This window comes from Nerophis lumbriciformis, linkage group LG39, assembly GCF_033978685.3.
Source record: "Nerophis lumbriciformis linkage group LG39, RoL_Nlum_v2.1, whole genome shotgun sequence".
NCBI classification, from domain to species: domain Eukaryota; kingdom Metazoa; phylum Chordata; class Actinopteri; order Syngnathiformes; family Syngnathidae; genus Nerophis; species Nerophis lumbriciformis.
The window spans coordinates 11526885-11551509 of record NC_084586.2 but is presented as its reverse complement, the minus strand read 5'-3'; the positions used below and the strand labels follow the sequence as shown (position 1 = coordinate 11551509).

Genomic DNA, 24625 nt, shown 5'->3' with positions numbered 1-24625 from the left:
ATATGTATATATTCGTATATATGCTGGATTTTTTTTATCGCTATATTAGTCTATTTATACCTGCATTGTCCTTTCCATCCTTACACTTTCCATCCTGAGCTACTGTGTGGAACAATTTCCCTTGTGGATCATTAAAGTTTGTCTAAGTCTAAGTCTAATTTTGGTGTAGGAAACCATATGTGTGAATGTTTTGGAGCATTCACACAATTATCAATAGTAATTAAAGCTGCAAGCAGCATTGGTCGGGCCCGCGTATTTGGCAGGTGCTAGTCCTAAGTGTCCCAATACTTTTGTCAAGTTTTAGTCCCAAGTGTCCAAATACTTTTGTCCAGTGTAAGTGTCCCAATACTTTTGTCCAGTGTAAGTGTCCCAATACTTTTGTCCAGTGGTAGTCCTAAGTTTCCCAATACTGTTGTCTACTTTTAGTCGTAAGTGTCCCAATACTTTTGTCAAGTTGTAGTCCCAAGTGTCCCAATACTTTTGTCCAGTTTTCGGCTTAAGTGTCCCAATACTTTTGTCCAGTGATAGTCATAAGTGTCCCAATACTTTTGTCTAGTGTACCTACTTAGTCTGCATTGTGTGGGCACGCTGGTGCATCCTGCTTTTAAGCAGCCATCTTAAAAAAACAGCAGCGCAGCAGCATCAGCGCAGCGGTTCTTTGAAGGGTCATAAAATCAAAACCGGAGCAGGTATCAAAACTCTTTACTTTTAATCAGAAGGGTTCAATCTCTCTCCTGTGTTAGTTTGAAGCTGAAACAACAAACGCGCTCAGAGGAGATAATGTTTGAAGAAAGGTGACCGGTTTTTACAAAAATTTAGTTTTGAAGGGGGAATAGCAAACTTCCTGTTGATTTTTCCTGGGGGTTGTCAATTTATGAAATGCAGTTCTAAGTGAGACCTACATAGAGGTTTTTGTTTCATGTCTCTCCGAACTTCCCAGTGGGAGTTACAGGCAGTTTTGTCATTTTTTTTCTTCCGAGGAGCAGTTTTTTCTGCGTTTTATTCAAAAATTGCGGTAGAGCGCAATTTTGAGATTTGGGGTTAGGTTTTTTTATTAGATCGCAATTTTTGCCAGTCCTGATGTGTGCGTTCAGTTTGGTGAGTTTTGAAGCATGTTAAGGGGGTCAAATTACAGCTCAAAGAGGCAAAAGTGACTGTTTTTAGTACTTTTTTGTCTTGAAGGGGGAATTGCCAACTTCCTGTTGATTTTAGCCCGAGAATGTACCATTATAAAATCTAGGTCTGAGTCAGACCTACATAGAGGTTTTTGTTTCATGTCTCTCCGACCTTCCTAGTGTGAGTTACAGGCAGTCTAGTTTTGTTTTTTTCCTAGGGGGCGCTAGAGCGCAATTTTGAGTTTTGTGGTTTGGTTTTTTTTTTAAAAAGGCAATTTTCGCAGGTCCTGATGTGTGGGTCAAATATGGTGAGTTTTGAAGCATGTTAAGTGGGTCAAATTACAGTTTAATGTGGCGGCGGAAGAATAAAGAATAAAGAATAATAAAACCTTACAAATTCAATAGGTCCTTATGTCCCATTGCATAAGGACTCCCTGTGGGAGTCCTTATGCAATGGGCCATGCGGGCCCTAATAATAATTATTATTGGCACAAATGTGATGTATGTGGATTGAGCAGGTGTACCTAATGTTGTGTCCCTGGAGCGTGCTGTATGTTTGCAGCATTCTCCGACCTTTTGGTCCGTGTCCTAACTGGAGCATATAATTCTATCCCCTGAGAGTGAAAGTGAAGCAATGACTACAACAAGCTTGGTGGCAGACTGGACTCCAGGGGACAAAAAAAAAAAAAAAAAAAAAAAAAAAAAAGTTACACAAGTTCATCTCTTACCTGCAGCTCAAAGTTGGTTTGATCCAGAAATTTCTTGTTCAGCACGGCCGCATACTGATTAATGGCCCGCAGGAAGACCCTGCACAGATAAGAGGAGGCACATCTGATAAGTTTGTGCACCTTCAAAGATAACAAAAAGCAACTTATTATTGCATTTGTACTTTTATTCCTTTTTTTTTTTTGCGGCATCAGAGGTCACTTTTTAGACACCTCTAGAGAAAAACACACAGCCCAGAGCTATTCATAGGCACACACCTTGTAAATGCCATAGAAATAAAAGCTAATGTTACAGCCCACTGAGCAAATACTTGCTGTAGGAATAGTTGAGTTGGCAATTAGCGGCACTAAAATTACACATGCAAATGAGCGGTATTTGCCCTCTTATATTTGCAGTACAATAAACATCACTCACAGCAATGGAAGCCATCCAGCTTGTTTTGTGTGTTTTGTTTTCAAAGTTGTCTCCAGCCTCCACACGGCGTAAATGAATCAAGGCGCGCGCGTGTTTTCAAGGACTCGCGAGGCGCTCCCCCTGCAGCTCGCCGTGTCCAGACGGCGGAGCAGAAGGGCGACAAGCTGCAAAACGCATGCGACGATAATGGGAACCGAGCTAATCCACTGCGATGCCTCGCAATGAAATGTTAATAGCTTAAATGGCACGGAGCTTTTAAGAAGGGCGGCGCTCCTTTTTATTTAACCCTCAAGTCATTTTGTGTCTTTCGGTTTCTGGTTTTGAAGTCCTTTCGGCTGAATATGGTACAGTGTGTAAATATATAGGTCCTAAATCAGGTGTCCTAAGTGCGACCCAGGGGCCATTTGCAGCCCACAGTTGATGCTTTAAGGGCCCGACGCACAGTGTAAAAATAATTTAAAATTTTTTAAAAAAAACATTAAAAAGTGGACTAAAAGAGCATGTCTGTGTATTTATTTATTTATTTAATTAGGAAAAAATCCCATTGAGATTAAAAACCTCTTTTTCAAGGGACTCCTGGCCAAGATTACACAAAAAATACATTCACATTACACATTAAAATGACAGGATGGACATGGAAATGTAAAAAGGATTACTCCCTATATATATTTATTTTTTATTTTATTTTATTTCTGATTATTATTATTATTAATGTATTATTATTTATTTTTTGTTTATTTCATTGATGTATTTGTAGATACTATTTGTTTTTTGCTGTTTCTTTCTTTTTGGGGGGGGGGGGGGGGGGGGTGGTATGGTTGGGATATAAACAAAAAATATTTTGACATTTAGGGCAGACAACAGATATATGATGCACCGTATTTTTCTGACTATAAGTCTCAGTTTTTTTCATAGTTTGGCGCGATTTATACTCAGGGGCGACTTATGTGTGAAATTATTAACACATTCCCGTAAAATATCAAATAATATTATTTAGCTCATTCACGTAAGAGACTAGACGTATAAGATTTCATGGGATTTAGCGATTAGGAGTGACAGATTGTTTGGTAAACGTATAGCATGTTCTATATGTTATAGTTATATGACTGTTACCATAATATTCAAGATTCAAGATGATTTATTGTCAATTCTTAACATGCACAAGACACATAAGAACTGAAAAGTATATTTTCGGCACAGTCCCACTAAGAGCAGACATACGTTACAGGGAGACAAGACAAGACCGCCGACGGACCATTGATATAGAGGATCTTTGACTAGGGTTTTTGCAGTATGACTTCAGAAACAGCAGTGCTCCTGTCATTTAGAGGATCTTTGACTTGTGTTTTGGCAGTGAGACTTTAGAAACAGCAAAGCTCCTGTCATATAGAGGATCTTTGACTAGTGTTATGTAGTAAGACTTTACAATCAGCAGTCCTGTCATACAGAGGATCTTTGACTAGGATCTTTGCAGTAGGACTATAAAAAGAACAGTGTTCCTGTCATATAGAGCAGTGGTGCCTGGTACCGGTCCGTGGATCGATTGGTACCGGGCCACACAAGAAATAAAAAATAAAAAATAAAAAAATAAAAATATTTTTTTTATTTAATCAACATAAAAAACACAAGATACACTTACAATTAGTGCACCAACCTACATTATATATCAATATATATCAATACAGTCTGCAAGGGATACAAAAAAACAAACAAAACAAAAACAAAAAAACCACCCCCCAGTCCGTGGGACAAATTTTCAAGCGTTGACCGGTCCGCAGTAGGGATGTCCCGATCCAGGTTTTTGCACTTCCGATCCGATACCGATATTGTTTTTGCATTTCCGATCCGATACCGATACTGACCTATCCGAGCATGTAATAAAGTTTAAAGTTATTTAGTTGTCAGAATCATGTTGAAAAGGGTTTTAGTACTCTTGATAACAACTAGCCAGCTGAATTAGGGGAGTTTGAATAATACACAATGGTTGGTAACAAGAAACTGACCTGTTTATTCAAGGATAAACACAAAATAGACAAAATTATACATGACAAACAGAAATGGCATCATTGAACTAGGGCTGGGCGATATGGCCTTTTTTTAATATTGCGATATTTTAAGGCCATATTGCGATACACAATATATATCTCGATATTTTGCCTTAGCCTTGAATGAACACTTGATGCATATAATCACAGCAGTATGATGATTCTATGTGTTTTGATTGATTGATTGAGACTTTTATTAGTAGGTTGCACAGTGAAGTACATATTCCGTACAATTGACCACTAAACTTGTTTAAGTCGGGGTCCACTTAAATTGATTCATGATACAGATATATACTATCAGATATATACTATCATCATAATAGAGTCATCACACTAGATAATCACATTGAATTATTTACATTATTTATAATCCAGGGTGTGGAGGGGGGCGCGGGATGTAAGTGTCAAAAAGACAGCCAAAAGAGTTTGATATGAGAATAAATCTAAAGTTAAAATATAGGGTAGAAATGCACCCATTTGCAGGAAATGTAGTCTTGATTTTCAACATTTTCTTTCAAGGCTTGCATGTCTACATTAAAACATTCTTCTTCATACTGCATTAATATATGCTACTTTTAAACTTTCATGCAGAGAAGGAAATCACAACTAAAAAAATCACTAATTTTTTCATACGGTGTTGATCTGGAAATTTTTGCCTCAGCATTTTGATGGTGTGGGCGTGTGGCACCGAATGGAGATAAGCGTCTCGACAGACGTCACAATATTTGAACAATGATGACGAAAACTGTTTTCTCTGTCGTGTCCGTGTGTCGAAAATTGTTATGCGCTTATTTTTTTATTTGATTTTGTGCGTGGCATAGATTTGCTATGCGCAGAGGACGCTTAAACGGTTCGCAATTGCACAGGCGAGCACCTTAGAGGGAGCGTTGCTCACACGGCTGCGCTAGCATCACAGCTAACGTTAGCCATGCTGCTACCTCTCTGCTCGGGGAGGACGTATACGTATGTGACGTATGATGTGACAGTATGTGGCGTATGTCGTGACAGTATGTGACATGTGTAAGAAGGTGCGCTTTCTGTCTGTGAGAGGGAGACACAAGAAAGAGTGAGAAGAGCCTGTCGTGTAATGCCAGCAGCTAAAAGCAACTGCGTGAGAATCCACAGACCTGTGGATGTGTTGAAGGTGTGCTGGAAAATGCGGAACTGATATTACGGAGCAGCAGAAAAGTGGAATGTATTATTTAAATCGGTGCGTTGGAAAACACGGACCGGAGTTTTTTTAAAAACTGGATCTGGATCGGCATTTTCCCATGCCTTGCCGATACGCAATTTTTGGCAAATATCGGCAGCCGATCCGATCCAAATATCGGATCGGGACATCCCTAGTCCGCAGTTACAAAAAGGTTGGGGACCACTGATATAGAGGATCTTTGACTAGGGTGTTTGCAGTAAAATTTTATAAACAGCAGTGCTCCTGTCAAATAGAGGATCTTTGACTTGTGTTTTTGCAGTAGGACTTTAGAAACAGCAGTGCTCCTGATCTTTGACTAGGGTCTTTGGATCTTGGATGTGTCATATGGCGTTTTATGTAGCAAGGCTTGTTTTTAGTGAAGGAGCCATCATACAATGGAGAATGTGAAGGCCACTAGAAAGGAGTGCTTCAGGGTTTCACAATCGGCCAATAAAAGGGCATTAAGATGTAACGCTGGACAAAGTGACCTTGGCAGCAGGAGGGAGACCTTTCTGCTCGTTGAGGAGATTCCCGGGAAGCCCTCGCACTTGGTCTGGGAGTCTCTTACTGTAATGCCTCAGCTGCCGCCTCACCTCACCGGAAAGTGGGGCCGACCTTGGACGGAAATCTGTTCCGACGCCATATATGATTCATGCTATTAGAGCCCGGTGCTGCTTTCACACCAAGAAGTCACCTTAAGCGGCACTTGGAAAGGTAAAGTGTCTTTGAACACATCTGGATAAGCCATTAAAAGTCGGCTAAATCCAAGACACCCATCCCCCCCCGTAAGCACTCAAGACTATTAAAGCCGTCCTGTCTGCACGCCTCACTCAATTTTCTGCGGCTGTGCACATGCCAATATAGCTGATATACTTAACAGCGAGCTAATGCTAAAATGGCTTTCCAATGGCTGCACAGCAACCAGCTGACAAATATTAATAGTGGATATTTAGGGATGGTTAATTTGGAGCTTTTAGGAAGGGATAGGAAAACAGACGCTAAGAAGTGATATGCATAAAATCCACTTTGGGTGATGGGAAACCAGGGGTGTCCAAACTTTTCCCACAGAGGGTCATGCATTAAAGAAAGTTGAAGGATGCGGAGGCCCGCTTTGATACCTTTTGGACATAAAAGACAAATCAATCTACCTCAATTTATGCTAAGATGAAATAGCTGAAAAAAACATCCACGTTAGCTTTGTGTCGTAGGTGACAAAGGAAATTATTAGAGATGTCCGATAACGGCTTTTTTCTTTTTTTTAAAAAAATTAAATCAACATAGAAAAAAATCACACGATACACTTTCAACTAGGGCCGGGGTCGGCAACCCAAAATGTTGAAAGAGCCATATTGGACCAAAAATACAAAAACAAATCTCTCTGGAGCCGCAAAAAATTAAAAGCCATATTACATACAGATAGTGTGTCATGGAATTAATATGACTTAAAGGAAACTAAATGACCTCAAATATAGCTACAAACGAGGCATAATGATGCAATATGTACATATAGCTAGCCTAAATAGCATGTTAGCATAGATTAGTGACCAAATATGTCTGATTAGCACTCCACACAAGTCAATAACATCAACAAAACTCACCTTTGTGCATTCATGCACATCGTTAAAAGTTTGGTGGACAAAATGAGACAGCAAAAGGAGTGGCATAAAACACGTCCTAGAAAGTCTGAGAAAGTTATACATGTAAACAAACTACGGTGAGTTCAAGGACCGCCAAAATTAGTAGGACAAAACGGCGCTCGCCAAATACTCGAATCAGTGAAGCATGTTTAATTTAAACAGTGTGCTTTGCAACAATTAGGGAGGTTTGTGTCATGTATGTCCTCCTACAGAAACCATATTAAAACAAAAATATATTTTTTTCCCCTCATCTTTTTCCATTTTTCATACATTTTTTGAAAAAGCTTCACAGAGCCACTAGGGCGGCGCTAAATGCGGCTCTAGAGCCGCGGGTTGCCGACCCCTGAACTAGTACATCAACCCAAAAAAAAACCTCCCTCCCCCATTCACACTCATACACACCCACTCACACAAAAGGGGTTGTTTCTTTCTGCTATCAATATTCTGGTTCCCACAACATGGACAACACTTCTGCAAGGGACACAGTCCCTGAAGCACACTTAATTGTTTATGCTGTTGGTCCACTAACATTTTCATTTAATTCCTTTTTTTTTTTTTTATGTAATTATTTTTATATTGTTTTACTTTCTTTTTTATCCAAGAAAATATTTATTTATCTTATCTAAAAAAAAAAGAAAGAAAAAAAAAAAGGACCTTATCTCCACCAGACCTGGTTGTAAATGAAATTAGCTTCGTTTAAAGGTTTTTTTTTAAAAACAGGTCCAGTCCAGATAATGTTCAGCAACACACACCTTCATTCATGTACACTGAAGAAAAAAAAAAAAGAAGAAAAACAAAACAAAAAAAAACGGCTTTTTTTTGCCGATATTCCGATATTGTCCAACTCTTAATTACCGATTCCGATATCAACCGATACCGATATATACAGTCGTGGAATTAACACATTATTATGCCTAATTTTGTTGTGATGCATTAAACAATGTAACAACGTTTTCCAAAATAAATCAACTCAAGTTATGGAAAAAAAAAATGCCAACATGGCACTGCCATATTTATTATTGAAGTCACAAAGTGCATTATTTTTTTTAACATGCCTCAAAACAGCAGCTTGGAATTTGGGACATGCTCTCCCTGAGTGAGCATGAGGTGGTTGAGGTGGGCGGGGTTGGGAGGGGGCGGGGTTGAGGTGTTTAATGAGGGGGGCGGGGGTTGTATATTGTAGCATCCCGGAAGAGTTAGTGCTGCAAGGGGTTCTGGGTATTTGTTCTGTTGTGTTTATGTTGTGTTACGGTGCGGACGACTTATAGTCCGAAAAATACAGTAACTGAAAACGTGTTTTATATTCTAGTTTCTTATTTGCTCTGATTACTACTTTGCACACTCTTGGCATTCTCTTGATGAGCTTCAAGAGGTAGTCACCTGAAGGGGTTTTCACTTCACAGGTGTGCTTGAAGCTCATGGAGAGAATGCCAAGAGTGTGCAAAGCAGTAACCAGAGCAAAGGGTGGCTATTTTGAAGAAACTAGAATTCAAAACATGTTTTCAGTTATTTCACCTTTTTTTATTCACATGTTCTTTCATAGTTCTGATGCCTTCAGTGACAATCTACAATGTAAATAGTCATGAAAATAAAGAAAACACATTGAATGAGAAGGTGTGTCCAAACTTTTGGCCTGTACTGTAATTGGTTTAAAGGGGAGGAAAAAAAGACAAGACAGCACATCCTGCCATTAATTAAAGTGTGAAAAACCTAATGAGGGGGCTCAAAATAGAATATAGTCTGCCCTCTCTGTGACTGCTACTGAAAAAAAAGGTTTAAAAAGGCAGTTAAAAAGAATTTAATGCTACTTTCTCAAACATTTAAAAACTGTGATGTTATAATACTTGGTGCTTTTTCCAGCTGTCATTATTAAGAAAGGATTCATAATCTGATTATCTTATCGGTGTTGGCCCCTCAACCCCATTAATTTCCACCTTCAATATTCTTGTTTTTCAGTGTTCTTGACAGTGTAATACACCCAATTGGTTTCCATTTTCTACAATTAACCACTTAACAAGTCAGTATTGCATACCTGCCAACTTTTGAAATCAGAAAAACCTAGTAGCCAGGGTCTAAGGGCCGCAGGCCCAGGTAGGTCCAGGACAAAGTCCTGGTGGGGGGTTCAGGGCTTCGCCCCCTGACGCAAAATGATTATTAGCATTCAGACAGGTTAAAATGTTGCTAAAACCATCACTTTTCTATCAGTCACAGTGACTTTTCAAAACAAAAATATTACAGCAAAAATCATATGGGTTGATTGACATGTTTATTCTGTAAGCTAACTTCAATAGTTTGAAATTATTTTGACAGTTAATGCCAGTTATCCTGTCAACCTTTCACAAGACTTCAATTTGTTCATTGAAAGTATAAACACTTTTTACAGTAAACAAATGGTAAAACAGTACTAAACAATTCCATTAAAAAAAAAATTGGTGTCATTATTAACTTTCTGTCCAAGCTTGTATAATCTACTGCCTTGTTCAATTGTAAAAAATATTCTGTGCCTAAAATTCACATTTCTATCACAATTATCATACTGTAAACATGGTAAGCTAACTTCATTAAAATTAATAGTCCTGTCAATAGCATGGAATTACAATTCAAATGTAGTTTTTTTTGTAAGCCTTTCAAAAGAATTCAAAATATGAAAAATTAATGAAAATTAATTTAAGCCATCAGACACTTGAAAAGTGGCACATCACATCTCTAATGTAATCATTTGAACTTTTCAACAGAAATAGCACTGCAAAAATATTAAGGACATACTTCTGTATTTTGGTAGTTATGCTGTCAACATTTAACAAGATTTCTTCAACTTGGACTTGAAAGCATAAATAGTATAAACACTTTTAACAGTATAACAGTACTAAACAATTCCAATAGATAACATTGGTGTCATTACCTTTTTGTGGCTAAAATCCAAATGTATTCTATCAGATTGATCATACTGCAAAAATGATATGGTAACTTTATGATAAGTTTACTTGAAGTGGCATAAAACACTGAAAGTGATTGTTCCTATAACCCCTTTGTTTCAAATGTTTGTTCCACTTGTGGCAGTCGGGCACCAGCATACCGTCTTTGACAACTTGAAGTGGCATAAAACACTGAAAGTGATTGTTCCTATAACCCCTTTGTTTTAAATGTTTTATGCCCCTTCAAGTTGTCAAAGACGTGCTGTGAAATACAGCCGACAGGATTGTGCATGCATGGTGCAGGAGAACAAAGGACTTCTTTCATTTAAGGTTTGTGATAAACCATCAAACTCATTCGTTAAAAGGACTCTATAGTAATATAAAGTGAGTTTTTCTGGACATTATCATGCAAGAAAAGTTTATTTTTGGGACCGCGATCACCGCGTAATGATTTTTAAAGGTTGCATTACAAACATTTAACTGTCCCATGTGATCAGCCAGTGCGATTGGAAGTCCCTGCTCAATTATTGCCTCCGTAAATAAAACTTCGGCATTTATCACATCCAAAGAATCTGTTTGGGCGACGAAAAACGTTGAAAGTTTTCCACTTGTATCGCTAGCAACGGCATTAGACTTGTGTTTTTTTGTCCCAACGTGGTCTTTTACATCGCTAATTCCTCCGTGTCTGATCGAAAAATCTTGTCTGCACAAGGTGCAATTCGCGTAGTTTTCACCCTTTTTTTTTTTAAATTAATGAAAAACCGTATTTTTTATCACTGCAACCGTAACCCGGAATAGGTTGATGAAAACCGTACTAATTACGGGAAAACCGGAGTAGTTGGCAGGTATGGTATTGTTATGTATTATTAGTTGTCTGTAGAGGCAGATGTTGTCAGCGCTGCCTGTATGAGCAAAGGTCACCGCCTCTGTCCATGGTGCTGAGGACAGAGCACCATCAGACGGGGGCGTGGCAGTGCTGACGGCGATACACAGCTGGCAGTAAGCGGCCGGGAGCAGAGAAGGAGAGAGGATACGGACGTGGCTGAAAGGTCACGTTCTACTTGAGAGAAAATTTGTGTTGAAGCATTATCATTAAAACTTTGTTAAAACCTGCACGCTGGGCTCCTGACAGTGGGACCGTTAGGGAGAGACTTCCACATTGTCTTATTCTCATTTCACTGATTTGCAACGGGTTATTACACCTCCGATTGCAAATGCATGTTCAATTAACTACTCAACAAATAGGTAGCAAGTATTTTATTGTATTCAATAATCAAGCGCTGATATGCAAAAAAAACAAGTGTCCTGTCTCAACATAGTCCACAGGTAAATATGTAGCATTTACCTTAAATGTGCAAGTAAAACAAAGAGCACATTGAATACATTGTAATTAAACATATATCAAATACAACAACAAGGCTCATTGAATCTCAATCAAAGTTTAAATTGAGTTAGAAAAATGTATCGTTTTCGTTATACAGTATTATTGAAATAGCCAAGGTGTTGATTAATGTCTTAGTCACTGCCAGTGTTACAGTAGTTCACTAATAAACCAAAACAGCCCAGTGTCTACATCACTCACTCCCTCACTCACTATCAAAGGCATCATTGAACTACTGGGAGTGAGTGTTTGCTGTGGGGTCAAACTCAGATGAAGCAGCCACTGCTGATTCTGGTGCAGCACAGCGTAAAAGGTTATTGTTCCATCATATATATTGTAAACATTAAATGTTATTTTTCATGGAAAAACTGACCTATTCTTGGATAAAATCTAAATGGGCTTCTTAGCACCATAGTTCTAGATGGAGAGCTTCACTGTCTCAGACTGTCAGGTTCAAACACTGATGACATCTATTAAACAAGACAAAGAAGCAAGGAATGAAACAGAAACAGAATTAAATTTGGCTCAATTGAGGAGAAAACGTCTGGGCTGTACTCTTGTACAGTCTCCAGCACGCTCTGGCGAAAGATTGTACGCCTCTTCTTTTATTTGGACTTTCCCATATTACATGGCAACGGCTGTTTCTAAGGGTCGTGGGTCGTAAACAGCCATCGCCTTTGATTACAACAGTTCAAAGAAAAGGTCGGTTCAAAAATGAGGTCGTAAAAGCGTTCAAAAAAAGAGGTGTCTGGAACTTGGGCAGATCCTGCCTTCTCTCCGCTTTGTAGTTCTTGGGTCAAAACAATATATTTCTGTTGATTACAATACATGAAAGAAACAGAACACCTTCATGTTGCTTCCCATCCTACACAGTGGAATTTTACAAGCCTTCTTCTTGGTAGGTTCAAAGACAGCTTTTGTCTTCTCGCCGGGAACTCATTTCAATACAAAGTTTTGTAATGACTTAGATACAATTATTCTGACACAGACAAAAAATATATTTTTGAACCAATAAAAAGTCAGTATAAAGGGTCCAAAATTCTAAATAGTCTGTTTTACTTTGTTGTTGTCAGCTATTATGGTGTCTTTTATTTTATATTGCCATGAAAACCAATAATGAATCTTTGAACATCTACATTTTTCTTAAATGTTTCACTCGTAGCACATTTTACAAGATCGTATTGAACACATCATGATAACTTAACTGACCTTCGTCAGATGCTCATTATTAATAATTATGAGCACCTGACGAAGGTCATTATTTAGTTTCTCAGTAATTATTAATAATGTGGATAATTACTAAGTATATATAATTATTAGTTACTGAGGAGAAGTTGAATGTATCATAATACAGAAAGGTTTTTGTGGCCGTGAACGCATCACTGGTGTGGGTCTTTTACTGCAAATGAAAGACAGCGAGCGGCCGCCGTCAACACATTTCATTAGTTTGTTTGTTTTGGTGCGATTCTGACAGAAAGTGGCCAATTTTGTTAGATAGTAGCTCTGTTGCTGATGTTGTTTTAGTGTAGTTACGGCCGACAGTAATCCGTTTTGCTCGATAAAATTATGGTTGAGGATGATGACCACTTCATTCTCCTCCTTAAAACCTCTTAAAAAGACTGCTTACGTCGTCATTGTTTTATCTGTTGTGACCACTTGTTGAAAATAGTACAGAATAATTGATTGTGTTTATTTTGTTGAGAGTTTTGTGCGATGCACATACCTGCCAACTTTTGAAATTAGAAAAACCTAGTAGCCAGGGTCCAGGGGTTGCAGGCCCCGGTAGGTCCAGGACAAAGTCCTGGTGGGGGGTTCAGGCTTCGCCCCCCGACGCAAAATGATTATTAGCATTCAGACAGGTTAAAATGTTGCTAAAACCATCACTTTTCTATCAGTCACAGTGACTTTTCAAAACAAAAATATTACAGCAAAAATCATATGGGTTGATTGACATGTTTATTCTGTAAGCTAACTTCAATAGTTTGAAATTATTTTGACAGTTAATGCCAGTTATCCTGTCAACCTTTAACAAGACTTCAATTTGTTAATTGAAAGTATAAACAGTATAAACAGTTTTTACAGTAAACAAATGGTAAAACAGTACTAAACAATTCCATTTAAAAAAAAATTGGTGTCATTATTAACTTTCTGTCCAAGCTTGTATAATCTACTGCCTTGTTCAATTGTAAAAAATATTCTGTGCCTAAAATTCACATTTCTATCACAATTATCATACTGTAAACATGGTAAGCTAACTTCATTAAAATTAATAGTCCTGTCAATAGCATGGAATTACAATTCAAATGTAGTTTTTTTGTAAGCCTTTCAAAAGAATTCAAAATATGAAAAATTAATGAAAATTAATTTAAGCCATCAGACACTTGAAAAGTGGCACATCACATCTCTAATGTAATCATTTTAACTTTTCAACAGAAATAGCACTGCAAAAATATTAAGGACATACTTCTGTATTTTGGTAGTTATGCTGTCAACATTTAACAAGATTTCTTCAACTTGGACTTGAAAGCATAAATAGTATAAACACTTTTAACGGTATAACAGTACTAAACAATTCCAATAGATAACATTGGTGTCATTACCTTTCTGTGGCTAAAATCCAAATGTATCCAAAGAATCTGTTTGGGCGACGGAAAACGTTGAAAGTTTTCCACTTGTATCGCTAGCAACGGCATTAGACTTGTGTTTTTTTGTCCCAACGTGGTCTTTTACATCGCTAATTCCTCCGTGTCCGATCGAAAAATCTTGTCTGCACAAGGTGCAATTCCGTAGTTTTCACCCTTTTTGGAACGGATAATTATTCCCAGATAGGCTTTTGAATATTTTTCACGGAATGACTGCAGTTTTCTTTTCGGTTTACGACTCGTTTGCGATTTTTCTCCGGCTGATTCCATGATCGTTCGCTCGTTTGGAAACAATGGCAACAGGTGCCTCGTGCTTGGCAGCGGTGCTATAAATAGCCTCGCGCATGGCATTCGGAATGGCTCGATAGGAAGTTACGGGAAGCAGTGTCGATTGTCATTGTTGTTACGCGATTTCGTGAATAAAACTTTAAAAAAAAAAAAATTAATTAATTAATGAAAAACCGTATTTTTTATCACTGCAACCGTAACCCGGAATAGGTTGATGAAAACCGTACTAATTACGGGAAAACCGGAGTAGTTGGCAGGTATGGATGCATAGACTTTCCGTTCGCGGAGGACATGGGAGCAGTGCGTACTTAAAGCAGAGGTGTCAAACTCAAATACAGAGTGGGCCAAAATTTAAAACTGAACAAAACCGTGGGCCAAAGTTTAACAAATTAACCTTTTAATAGGGACCCAAACAAGTTTTGCATTGAATATTGAACAAGCAAGGCTTATATAACTTTATAGTGACATGCAAAATCGAGTTTCAAATAATAATAATAAAAAAATATCAATAGCATATCAAAATACAATTTAAATACAAATTTAATGACTCCTTTCTATTTGCAGCCTTCTGAGGTAAATATCAACATTAACTTTTTCCACAGGCTAATAAATTTGAAAATAAAATAACAATGAATAAACCAACCATTCAGGACTTTAAACTGCTAAGTTTGCAACACACTGATCTAATCTGATGTGCCCAAGCCAGATACCTGCCATCTTTTCTTGGATGCTAGTTCATTAATGTCGGGGCCCAGGCTTTGAGCTGAGGCAACCTTCATTATCGAACGAAGGTGTCATTATATCTCGTAGTCCACCCGGACCACAGTCTTGGGGGCGTGCCTTAAAGGCACTGCCTTTAACGTCCTCTACGAGCTGTCGTCACGTCCGCTTTTCATCCATTCTAACAACGTGCCGGCCCAGTCACAAGATATGTGCGGCTTCTGTACGCACACACACGTGAATGCCATGCATACTTGATCAACAGCGATACAGGTTACACTGAGGGTGGCCGTATAAACAACTTTAACACTGTTAGAAATATACGCCACACTGTGAATCCACACCAAACAAGAATGACAAACACATTTCGGGAGAACATCCGCACAGTAACACAACATAAACACAACAGGACAAATACCCAGAACCCCTTGCAGCACGCATGTTATGTAGACCACAAGGAAGTGTTTTACATTTAGAAAAAAAATAATAATATGACTCCTTTAATGCGCCTTATAAATGGTACTTTCTTCCATAATTTAAAATTTTACTATAATCTTAATCCAAACAATATTCGGGCATAAATGCAATTTTATTGTTAAAATAGATTAAAAGGTAAAAGAGCATTTGTGGTAAAAATACATTTTGTAAAAACATGATTATTGTGTATATTTTGTAATTAATCTCATGACTTAACTTGTTATTTTTGACAGTCATGTTACACTAATTTCTAGAGATGTCCGATAATATCGGCCGATAAATGCTTTAAAATGTAATATCGGAAATTATCGGTATCGGTGTCAAAAAGTAAAATGTGTTACTTTTTAAAACGCCGCTGTACGGAGTGGTACACGGACGTCGGGAGAAGTACCGAGCAGTTGCGTCTCCCAGTCATACTTGCAAACCCTTCCGATTTTCCCGGGAGACTCACGAATTCCAGTGCCCCTCCTGAAAATCTCCCGGGGCAACCATTCTCCCGAATTTCTCCCGATTTCCACCCAGACAGCAATATTGGGGGCGTGCCTTAAAGGCACTGCCTTTGCGTGCCGGCCTAGTCACATAATATCTACGGCTTTTCACACACACAAGTGAATGCAAGTCATACTTGGTCAACTGAGGGTGGCCGTATAAACAACTTTAACACTGTTACATATGCGCCACACTGTGAACCCACACCAAACAAGAATGACAAACACATTTCGGGAGAACATCCGCACCGTAACACAACATAAACACAACAGAACAAATACCCAGAACCCTTTGCAGCACTAACTCTTCCGGGACGCTACAATATACACCCCCCGCTACCACCAGACCCCGCCCAACCCCAACCCCGCCCACCTCATCTCCCGAATTCGGAGGTCTCAAGGTTGGCAAGTATGCTCTAGTATACTCTGGACTGATGCTGTGTGCCTTCATTGTTTTTGTAGCTGTTGTTTTGAGGCATGTTTACAAAAAATAAGAAATAATGCACTTTGTGAAAGTCAAAGTATAGTATTTCCCATAGTTGTAGTGAGTATCAGGATTATCTCATGCAGAGCATGTCCCAAATTCCAAGCTGCTGTTTTGAGGCATGTTGAAAAAAATAATGCACTTTGTGACTTCAATAATAAATATGGCAGTGCCAAGTTGGCACTTTTTTCCATAACTGGAGTTGAAGTTGTCCTCTTATTTTGGAAAACCTTGTTTTTGATTGATTGACTGAAACTTGTATTAGTAGATTGCACAGTACAGTACATATTCCGTACAATTGACCACTAAATGGTAACACCCGAATAAGTTTTTCAACTTTTTTAAGTCGGGGGTCCACGTTTATCAATTCATGGTAAAGTTACACTGTTTAATGCATCCAGCGGGGCATCACAACAAAATTAGGCATAATAATGTGTTAATTCCACGACTGTATATATCGGTATCGGTTGGTATCGGAATCGGTAATTAACAGTTGGACAATATCGGGATATCGGCAAAAAAGCCATTATCGGACATCTCTACTAATTTGAGAAGCGAGGGTTTTGAGTTACGAGCTCGGCCATGAAACCAATCAAGATCAGAGGTGAAGGTGGATGTAACGATATCTCGGAGGGTTTCATCAACAGTCAACCCCTAGCTTTCGCCCTATACTGACTGGGCCAAAGCAAAATGGCTGATTTCCTGTTTGTTTTTTAATTCTGTGCCGTGGCACACTAGTGTGCCGTGAGATACCGTCTGGTGTGCCGTGGGAGATAATCTAATTTCACCTATTTGGGTTAAAAATATTTTTTGCAAACCAGTAATTTATAGTCTGCAAATGATGTGTTGTTGTTGAGTGTCGGTGCTGTCTAGAGCTCGGCAGAGTAACCGTGTAATACTGTTCCATATCAGTAGGTGGCAGCAGGTAGCTAATTGCTTTGTAGATGTCGGAAACAGCGGGAGGCAGTGTGCAGGTAAAAAGGTAACTAATGCTTAAAACCAAAAATAAACAAAAGGTGAGTGCCCCTAAGAAAAGGCATTGAAGCTTAGGGAAGGCTATGCAGAACAAAACTAAAACTGAACTGGCTACCAAGTAAACAAAAACAGAATGCTGGACGACAGCAAAGACTTACTGTGAAGCAAAGACGGCGTCCACAAAGTACATCCGAACATGACATGACAATCAACAATGTCCCCACAAAGAAGGATAGAAACTACTGAAATATTCTTGATTGCTAAAACAAAGTAGATGCGGGAAAATATCGCTCAAAGGAAGACATGAAACTGCTACAGGAAAATACCAACAAAAGAGAAAAAGCCACCAAAATAGGAACGCAAGACAAGAACTAAAACACTACACACAGGAAAACAGCAAAAAAGTCCAAATAAGTCAGGGCGTAATGTCATAGGTCGTGACAGTACACCTACTTTGAGACAAGAGCTATAGTGATGCATGCTTGGTTATGCTTTAAAGTCATATCCAACAACTTTTTACTGTCAACTGAGTTTAGTTTTTTAATGATTTCTACTGGTGGTGTGCCTCCGCATTTTTTCAACGCAAAAAATGTGCCTTGGCTCAAAAAAGGTTGAAAAACACTGGCCTAGTGGTTAGAGTGTCAGCCCCCGGCAGAGTCATACCAAAGACTATAAAAATGGGAGCCATTACCTCCCTGCTTGGCACTCAGCATCAAGGGTTGGAATTGGGGGTTAAATCACCAAAAATTATTCCCGGGCGCGGCCACCGCTGCTGCTCATTACTCCCCTCACCTCCCAGGGCGGGTGATCAAGGGTGATGGGTCAAATGCAGAGAATAATTTCGCCACACCTAGTGTGTGAGTGACAATCATTGGTACTTTAACTTTAAAATGATGGATGCCTCAAATTTTCTGACAATCCGTGAAACTGCCCCCCCCCTCCTAATGATAGGGGGGTGTCTAATTTTTGACAGCTTGCCCACTTCGGTGGCTTTTTCAGCATGTTTAAGACCTTTTGAAATGAGAGGAAAGGTGGAGAATAGTGGGATATTTTCTGCACCTCGATGGCATTAAGAGCCATTTGGATACTGTACACATGCGTGGTGATGATGACAAATCCCCTCCATCAAAATGTCACTGTCAGAGGAATCACCTCATTATTGCTGATGGACGGCCGCCATTTTGGATCTTCACCGCCAGCCCCGGGCACCTTTGTCACACCCCCGTGCAGCCACGTATGCTAATGAACATTTATCAGCAGATCATACTTGCTAATTGAGTTCAGAGAGCATCCTCGATAATGATCCTCATCTCTTTGCATAGCCAGAAAAGTTGGGGGAGTGTGTGCTGTGCAGAGAGATAACAGGGAAGGTCACAAGGCTTTGTTATCAGATCAATTTATCAAAGGCGATGAGCTCCATTTTAGACAGCGGCGTCCATTTATCCATAGCTGTAATCATGTGACAACCAAATTCTGCTGCATCGGAATACAATACATCAACTTTATATTTACATGGAAGCAGTTTGCTTACAAGGACAAGGTTTTTCCTAACGTTTGCTTAGGAACCGGAATGGGTTCCAGATTAGTTTTAATCACGCTGCCAGGGGGGGAAAAAAAAAATCGACTATGTTTTATTAATCATCCGCGATTTATTATTCATAAGATCATTAGTTTATATGCCGTTGTTAGAAAAACACATTTTAAGGAAACAATTTGTATTATTATTTTCAAACCCGACTGTAGAATGTCGACAGGAAATTAAGGCTATCTGGTGCAATTAATCACAAAAAAAATTGCATTAATGGCATAAAATATGAACTAATCAATTTTGAGTGCACATGCTCCTTTACCCTAACTTATACGCCCAGTGATCAGGTCGATGCATACGTCGATGCGCGAGGAGGCTCTGACTGGTGTGCTTGCTGGCAAATATAACTTCAAAATACACCAAGACGGTGCTTTATATGAAACTTTTAGCAAGTTTTGAACAAATAAATGGGAAAACATTCAAGTAAAACATTTTTTTTAAATGTATTGTGTGACATACTGACAATATAATTGTATTTGTGTTAAAATATTAAGATATCTTTAATGTTGATTTTCAATTATACATACCAAAAATGTTTTGCAACCAATTGAGATTAATCAAAATGCAATCGATTAAAAATGTAATCGTTCGACAGTACTACTTTTTTCTTTACTTGTCCATTTATTTATTAACTTGTTTTTACAACATTTATTCAAACCCAATGAAACATTTGTATTTATTAATACTGTCTTATTATATATATATATATATATATATATATATATATATATATATATATATATATATATATACATACATACATAAATATATATATATATATATATATATATATACACACTATAATATATATATTTATTTATTTATTTATTGAAATATATATATATATATATATATATATATATTATAGTGTATATATATATATATATTTTAATTTAAATATATATATATATATATATACAGTATATATATATATATATATATATATATATATATATGTATATATATATATATATATATATATATATATATATATATATAAATAAAAAAATACACTAAAAACATATATTTATTTATTTAATTTACAGAAATAATACAAGCCTTGTAGAAATATTAATTTGGATTATAATTTGTTTTTAATGTATTTTTTTTAAATCTACAACTTTTAAGAATATTTATATTTTAAAATTATTATTTTTTTAAATCAGATTATTCCATACTTGCCAACCTTGAGACCTCCGATTTCGGGAGGTGGGGGCGTGTTCGGGGATGGGCGGGGCGTGGTTGGGGGCGTGGTTAAGAGGGGAGGAGTATATTGACAGCTAGAATTCACCAAGTCAAGTATTTCATACATATTATATATATATATATATATATATATATATATATATATATATATATATATATATATATGTAGATATCTACATCCTAAAAATATGCAAACAAAACTGTGTTTAGATAATTGATACTTCAAACTTGCATAAATACATATTAAGGAATATAACATAACTTGGCTTCTGAGAGTTTCAAAATGTAATGAATAAAATGCTAAAGTTGTTGATAAACAAGCAATTATTTTAATAATTAAATATGGTCATTTTAAATGAATTATTATGATAATTTAAAATCAATTATTTGAAATATGTTTATTTTAGTGTATAATTCTATGGCTGGATGTAATAAGGAGTCACGAAAAAATACAAATAAAAATACAATTAATTTTGATGTTTTTAGCAAAATATAGTAAAAATGCATTTTTTTTTAATTTTTTTTTATTAATAAATATATTTATTTTTAGGTAAAATAAACATAATAATACAATTTATCTCTAGTCTGGATGATTTAGTTCTTGTCACCCTGTTGTCCTCCCGTCACGAAAAAAGGCTGTCCTCACTCAGGTCCGCATGGAGCTGGAGGGGGCGTGGCTTCCAGCTCCGGCTGAAAATCGGGAGATTTTCGGGAGAATATTTGTCCCGGCAGTTTTTCGGGTGAGGCGCTGAATTTCGGGAGTCTCTCGGAAAATTCGGGAGGGTTGGCAAGTATTCACACTTTTGAATTTGGATTAATCATGGTTAATCACAGGTCATTACTCGCTTGCATAATTTTTAAAATATCTTAAAAGCCCAATATTTGGACACAAGTGCCATTTAATTGTCAAAGGGTCATACGGGAACAGTTTTTAAACATTTTCTTAAATGCACGTCATTTATTTGCTCAAAACAAACAGTTATATTTAAAGTCCAGTTGAAGTATATTTTGAGGTGCAATTTACCAGTGAGTACAACAATCACTCATTTTCGCGTTTTATTGACCTGATCACTGACGTATAACAACACACTTTTTCAGGGAAAGGCGCATGTTCACTCAAAACAAAATGTAAGATTAATCTGCGTATATACCGTATTTTTCGGACTATAAGTCGCAGTTTTTTTTCATAGTTTGGCCGGGCTCCAGTGCGATTTATATATGTTTTTTTCCTTCTTTATTGTGCATTTTTGGCAGGTGCGACTTATACTCCGGTGCGACTTATACTCCGAAAAATACGGTACATGATTAATGCAATAATATTTTGTAATAATAATTCTGGTTTTGCTTACCGGTAGATGGTGAAATGATAAGTTTGACCAGTAGATGGCTGTCAAACATAAGAGATGTGTGTAGACTGCAATATGAACCTTTTATATGTTCCATTAAAAATATAGAACATTACACACGGCGCTCAAAAATCTATCAAAATGTTTTAGTACGACTTTGGTAAGCTATGAAGCCGCACCGCTTGATGGATTGTTGCCGCATTAAACATACAAGTATTATTATGGTGTGTGTATAAGGGAAGACATATTATCTGGCGTTTTGTTTCGCAATATTATGCAAAAGCAACTTTTCTGACCTTCTGGTACCTGCTGATCTGTATTTGGGATCTGCATAAATCTTGACAAATTGTGCGCATGCGTCTTTGTAGTCTGTGACGACACCGTAGTCGATAAGCTTCTTCTTTTTCTCTATCTTCTTGTTATGGGACATTCATCCTCCACTGTTGCCATTTCTAATATAAAGTAGTGTAAAGTTCTTACTTATATCTGTCAGTAAACTAGCCATGAAAGCGCTAAAACATACCGGTATAGTGAGTTTACATTATTCACCAAAGGAACTTTAGTTATTAGAGTTCCGGTCGGACGGTTTTTCACGGGACACGTTGTTGTTTCCGGATGAGGAGATGCTGCTCCGTTATTGATTGAAGTAAAGTCTGAATGTCATTAAAACAGTTAGCTCCATCTTTTGACACTTCTTCCACTCCCGTCCTTGCACGCTACACCGCTACAACAAAGATGACGGGGAGAAGACGCTGTCGAAGGTGAGCCACGTAAATAAGACCGCCCACAAAACGGCGCATCCTGAAGCGACTGTCAGAAAGCGGCTTGAAGATGATCTGTAAAACATCATCTATGCAACATTTTGACCAAAGAACCACCATTACATGTTATGTAGACCACAAGGAAGTCTTTTACATTTAGAAAAAAAAAAAAATAATAATATGACTCCTTTAATGCGCCCTATAATCCGGTGCGCCTTATATATGAAAAAAGATCGAAAATAGACCATTCATCGGCAGTGCGCCTTATAATCCGGTGCACCCTATGGTCCGTAAAATACATTACTATGTTTTTTTTCTACAAAATCAATGTCACCCCTTTGACCATATTATTTGGGATGATTGTGTGGATTTAGGATTAACAAAAATTAGAGATGTCCGATAATGGCTTTTTTGTCGATATCTGATATTCCGATATTGTCCAACTCTTAATGACCAATTCCGATATCAACCGATACCGATATATACAGTCGTGGAATTAACACATTATTATGCCTAATTTTGTTGTGATGCCCCGCTGGATGCATTAAACCAGTGGTTCTCAAATGGGGGTACGTGTACCCCTGGGGGTACTTGAAGGTATGTCAAGGGGTACGTGAGATTTTTAAAAAATATTCTAAAAATAGCAACAATTCAAAAATCCTTTATAAATATATTTATTGAATAATACTTCAACAAAATAAATGTTTACAATTAAGTTCATGAATCCAGATGGATCTCTATTACAATCCCTAAGAGGGCACTTTAAGTTGATGATTACTTCTATGTGTAGAGATCTTTATTTATAATTGAATCACTTGTTTATTTTTCAACAAGTTTTTAGTTATTTTTATATCTTTTTTTCCAAATAGTTCAAGAAAGACCACTACAAATGAGCAATATTTTATATGTTATACAATTTAATAAGTCAGAAACTGATGACATAGTGCTGTGTTTTACTTCTTTATCTCTTTTTTTCAACCAAAAATGCTTTGCTCTGATTAGGGGGTACTTGAATTAAAAAAATGTTCACAGGGGGTACATCACTGGAAAAAGGTTGAGAACCACTGCATTAAACAATGTAACAAGGTTTTCCAAAATAAATCAACTCAAGTTATGGAAAAAAAATGCCAACATGGCACTGCCATATTTATTATTGAAGTCACAAAGTGCATTCTTTTTTTTAACATGCCTCAAAACAGCAGCTTGGAATTTGAGACATGTTCCCCCTGAGAGAGCATGAGGAAGTAGAGGTGGGCGGGGTTGAGGTGGGGTGGAGGGGGGGGGTGGGGGGGGTGTGTATATTGCAGTGTCCCGGAACAGTTAGTACTGCAAGGGGTTCTGGGTATTTGTTCTGTTGTGTTTATGTTGTGTTACGGTGCGGATGTTCTCCCGAAATGTGTTTGTCATTCTTGTTTGGTGTGGGTTCACAGTGTGGCGCATATTTGTAACAGTGTTAAAGTTGTTTATACGGCCACCCTCAGTGTGAACTGTATAGCTGTTGACCAAGTATGCAGGCATTCACTTGTGTGTGTAAAAAGCCGTAGATATTATGTGATTGAGCCGGCACGCAAAGGAAGTGCCTTTATTGTTTATTGGCGCTCTGTACTTCTCCCTACGTCCGTGTACACAGCGGCGTTTGAAAAAGTGATACATTTTACTTTTTGAAACCGATACTTATTATATATATATATATATATATATATATATATATATATATATATATATATATATACACACTATAATATATATATATATTTTTTTTCTTCCAAATTTAAATAAATATATATATACATATATATATATATATATATATATATATATATATATATATATATTTAAATAATAAAAAAAAAAATATATATATATATATATATGTATATATTTAAATTAAGAAAATACACTAAAAACATATATTTATTTATTTAATTTACAGAAATAATACAAGCCTTGTAGAAATATTAATTTGGATTATAATTTGTTTTTAATGTATTTTTTTTAATGTACAACTTTTAAGAATATTTATATTTAAATATATATATATATATATTTTTAAATCAGATTATTCACACTTTTGAATTTGGATTAATCATGGTTAATCACAGGTCATTACTCGTTTGGGTGTATATTGTAGCGTCCCGGAAGAGTTAGTGCTGCAAGGGGTTCTGGGTATTTGTTCTGTTGTGTTTATGTTGTGTTACGGTGCGGATGTTCTCCCGAAATGTGTT

The 24625-nt window shown here is 37.2% G+C and overlaps 1 protein-coding gene across 1 annotated transcript in view; it reads right to left on the bottom strand.

The window, feature by feature from the left end:
- Positions 1-24625, bottom strand: part of dock1 (dedicator of cytokinesis 1) — a 533069-nt gene that overhangs the window by 146186 nt on the left and 362258 nt on the right. Inside the window, exon 30 of the mRNA XM_061931733.1 lies at positions 1844-1922. Coding sequence (XP_061787717.1) covers positions 1844-1922 — 79 coding nt within the window. The remainder of the gene's footprint in view (positions 1-1843; positions 1923-24625) is intronic.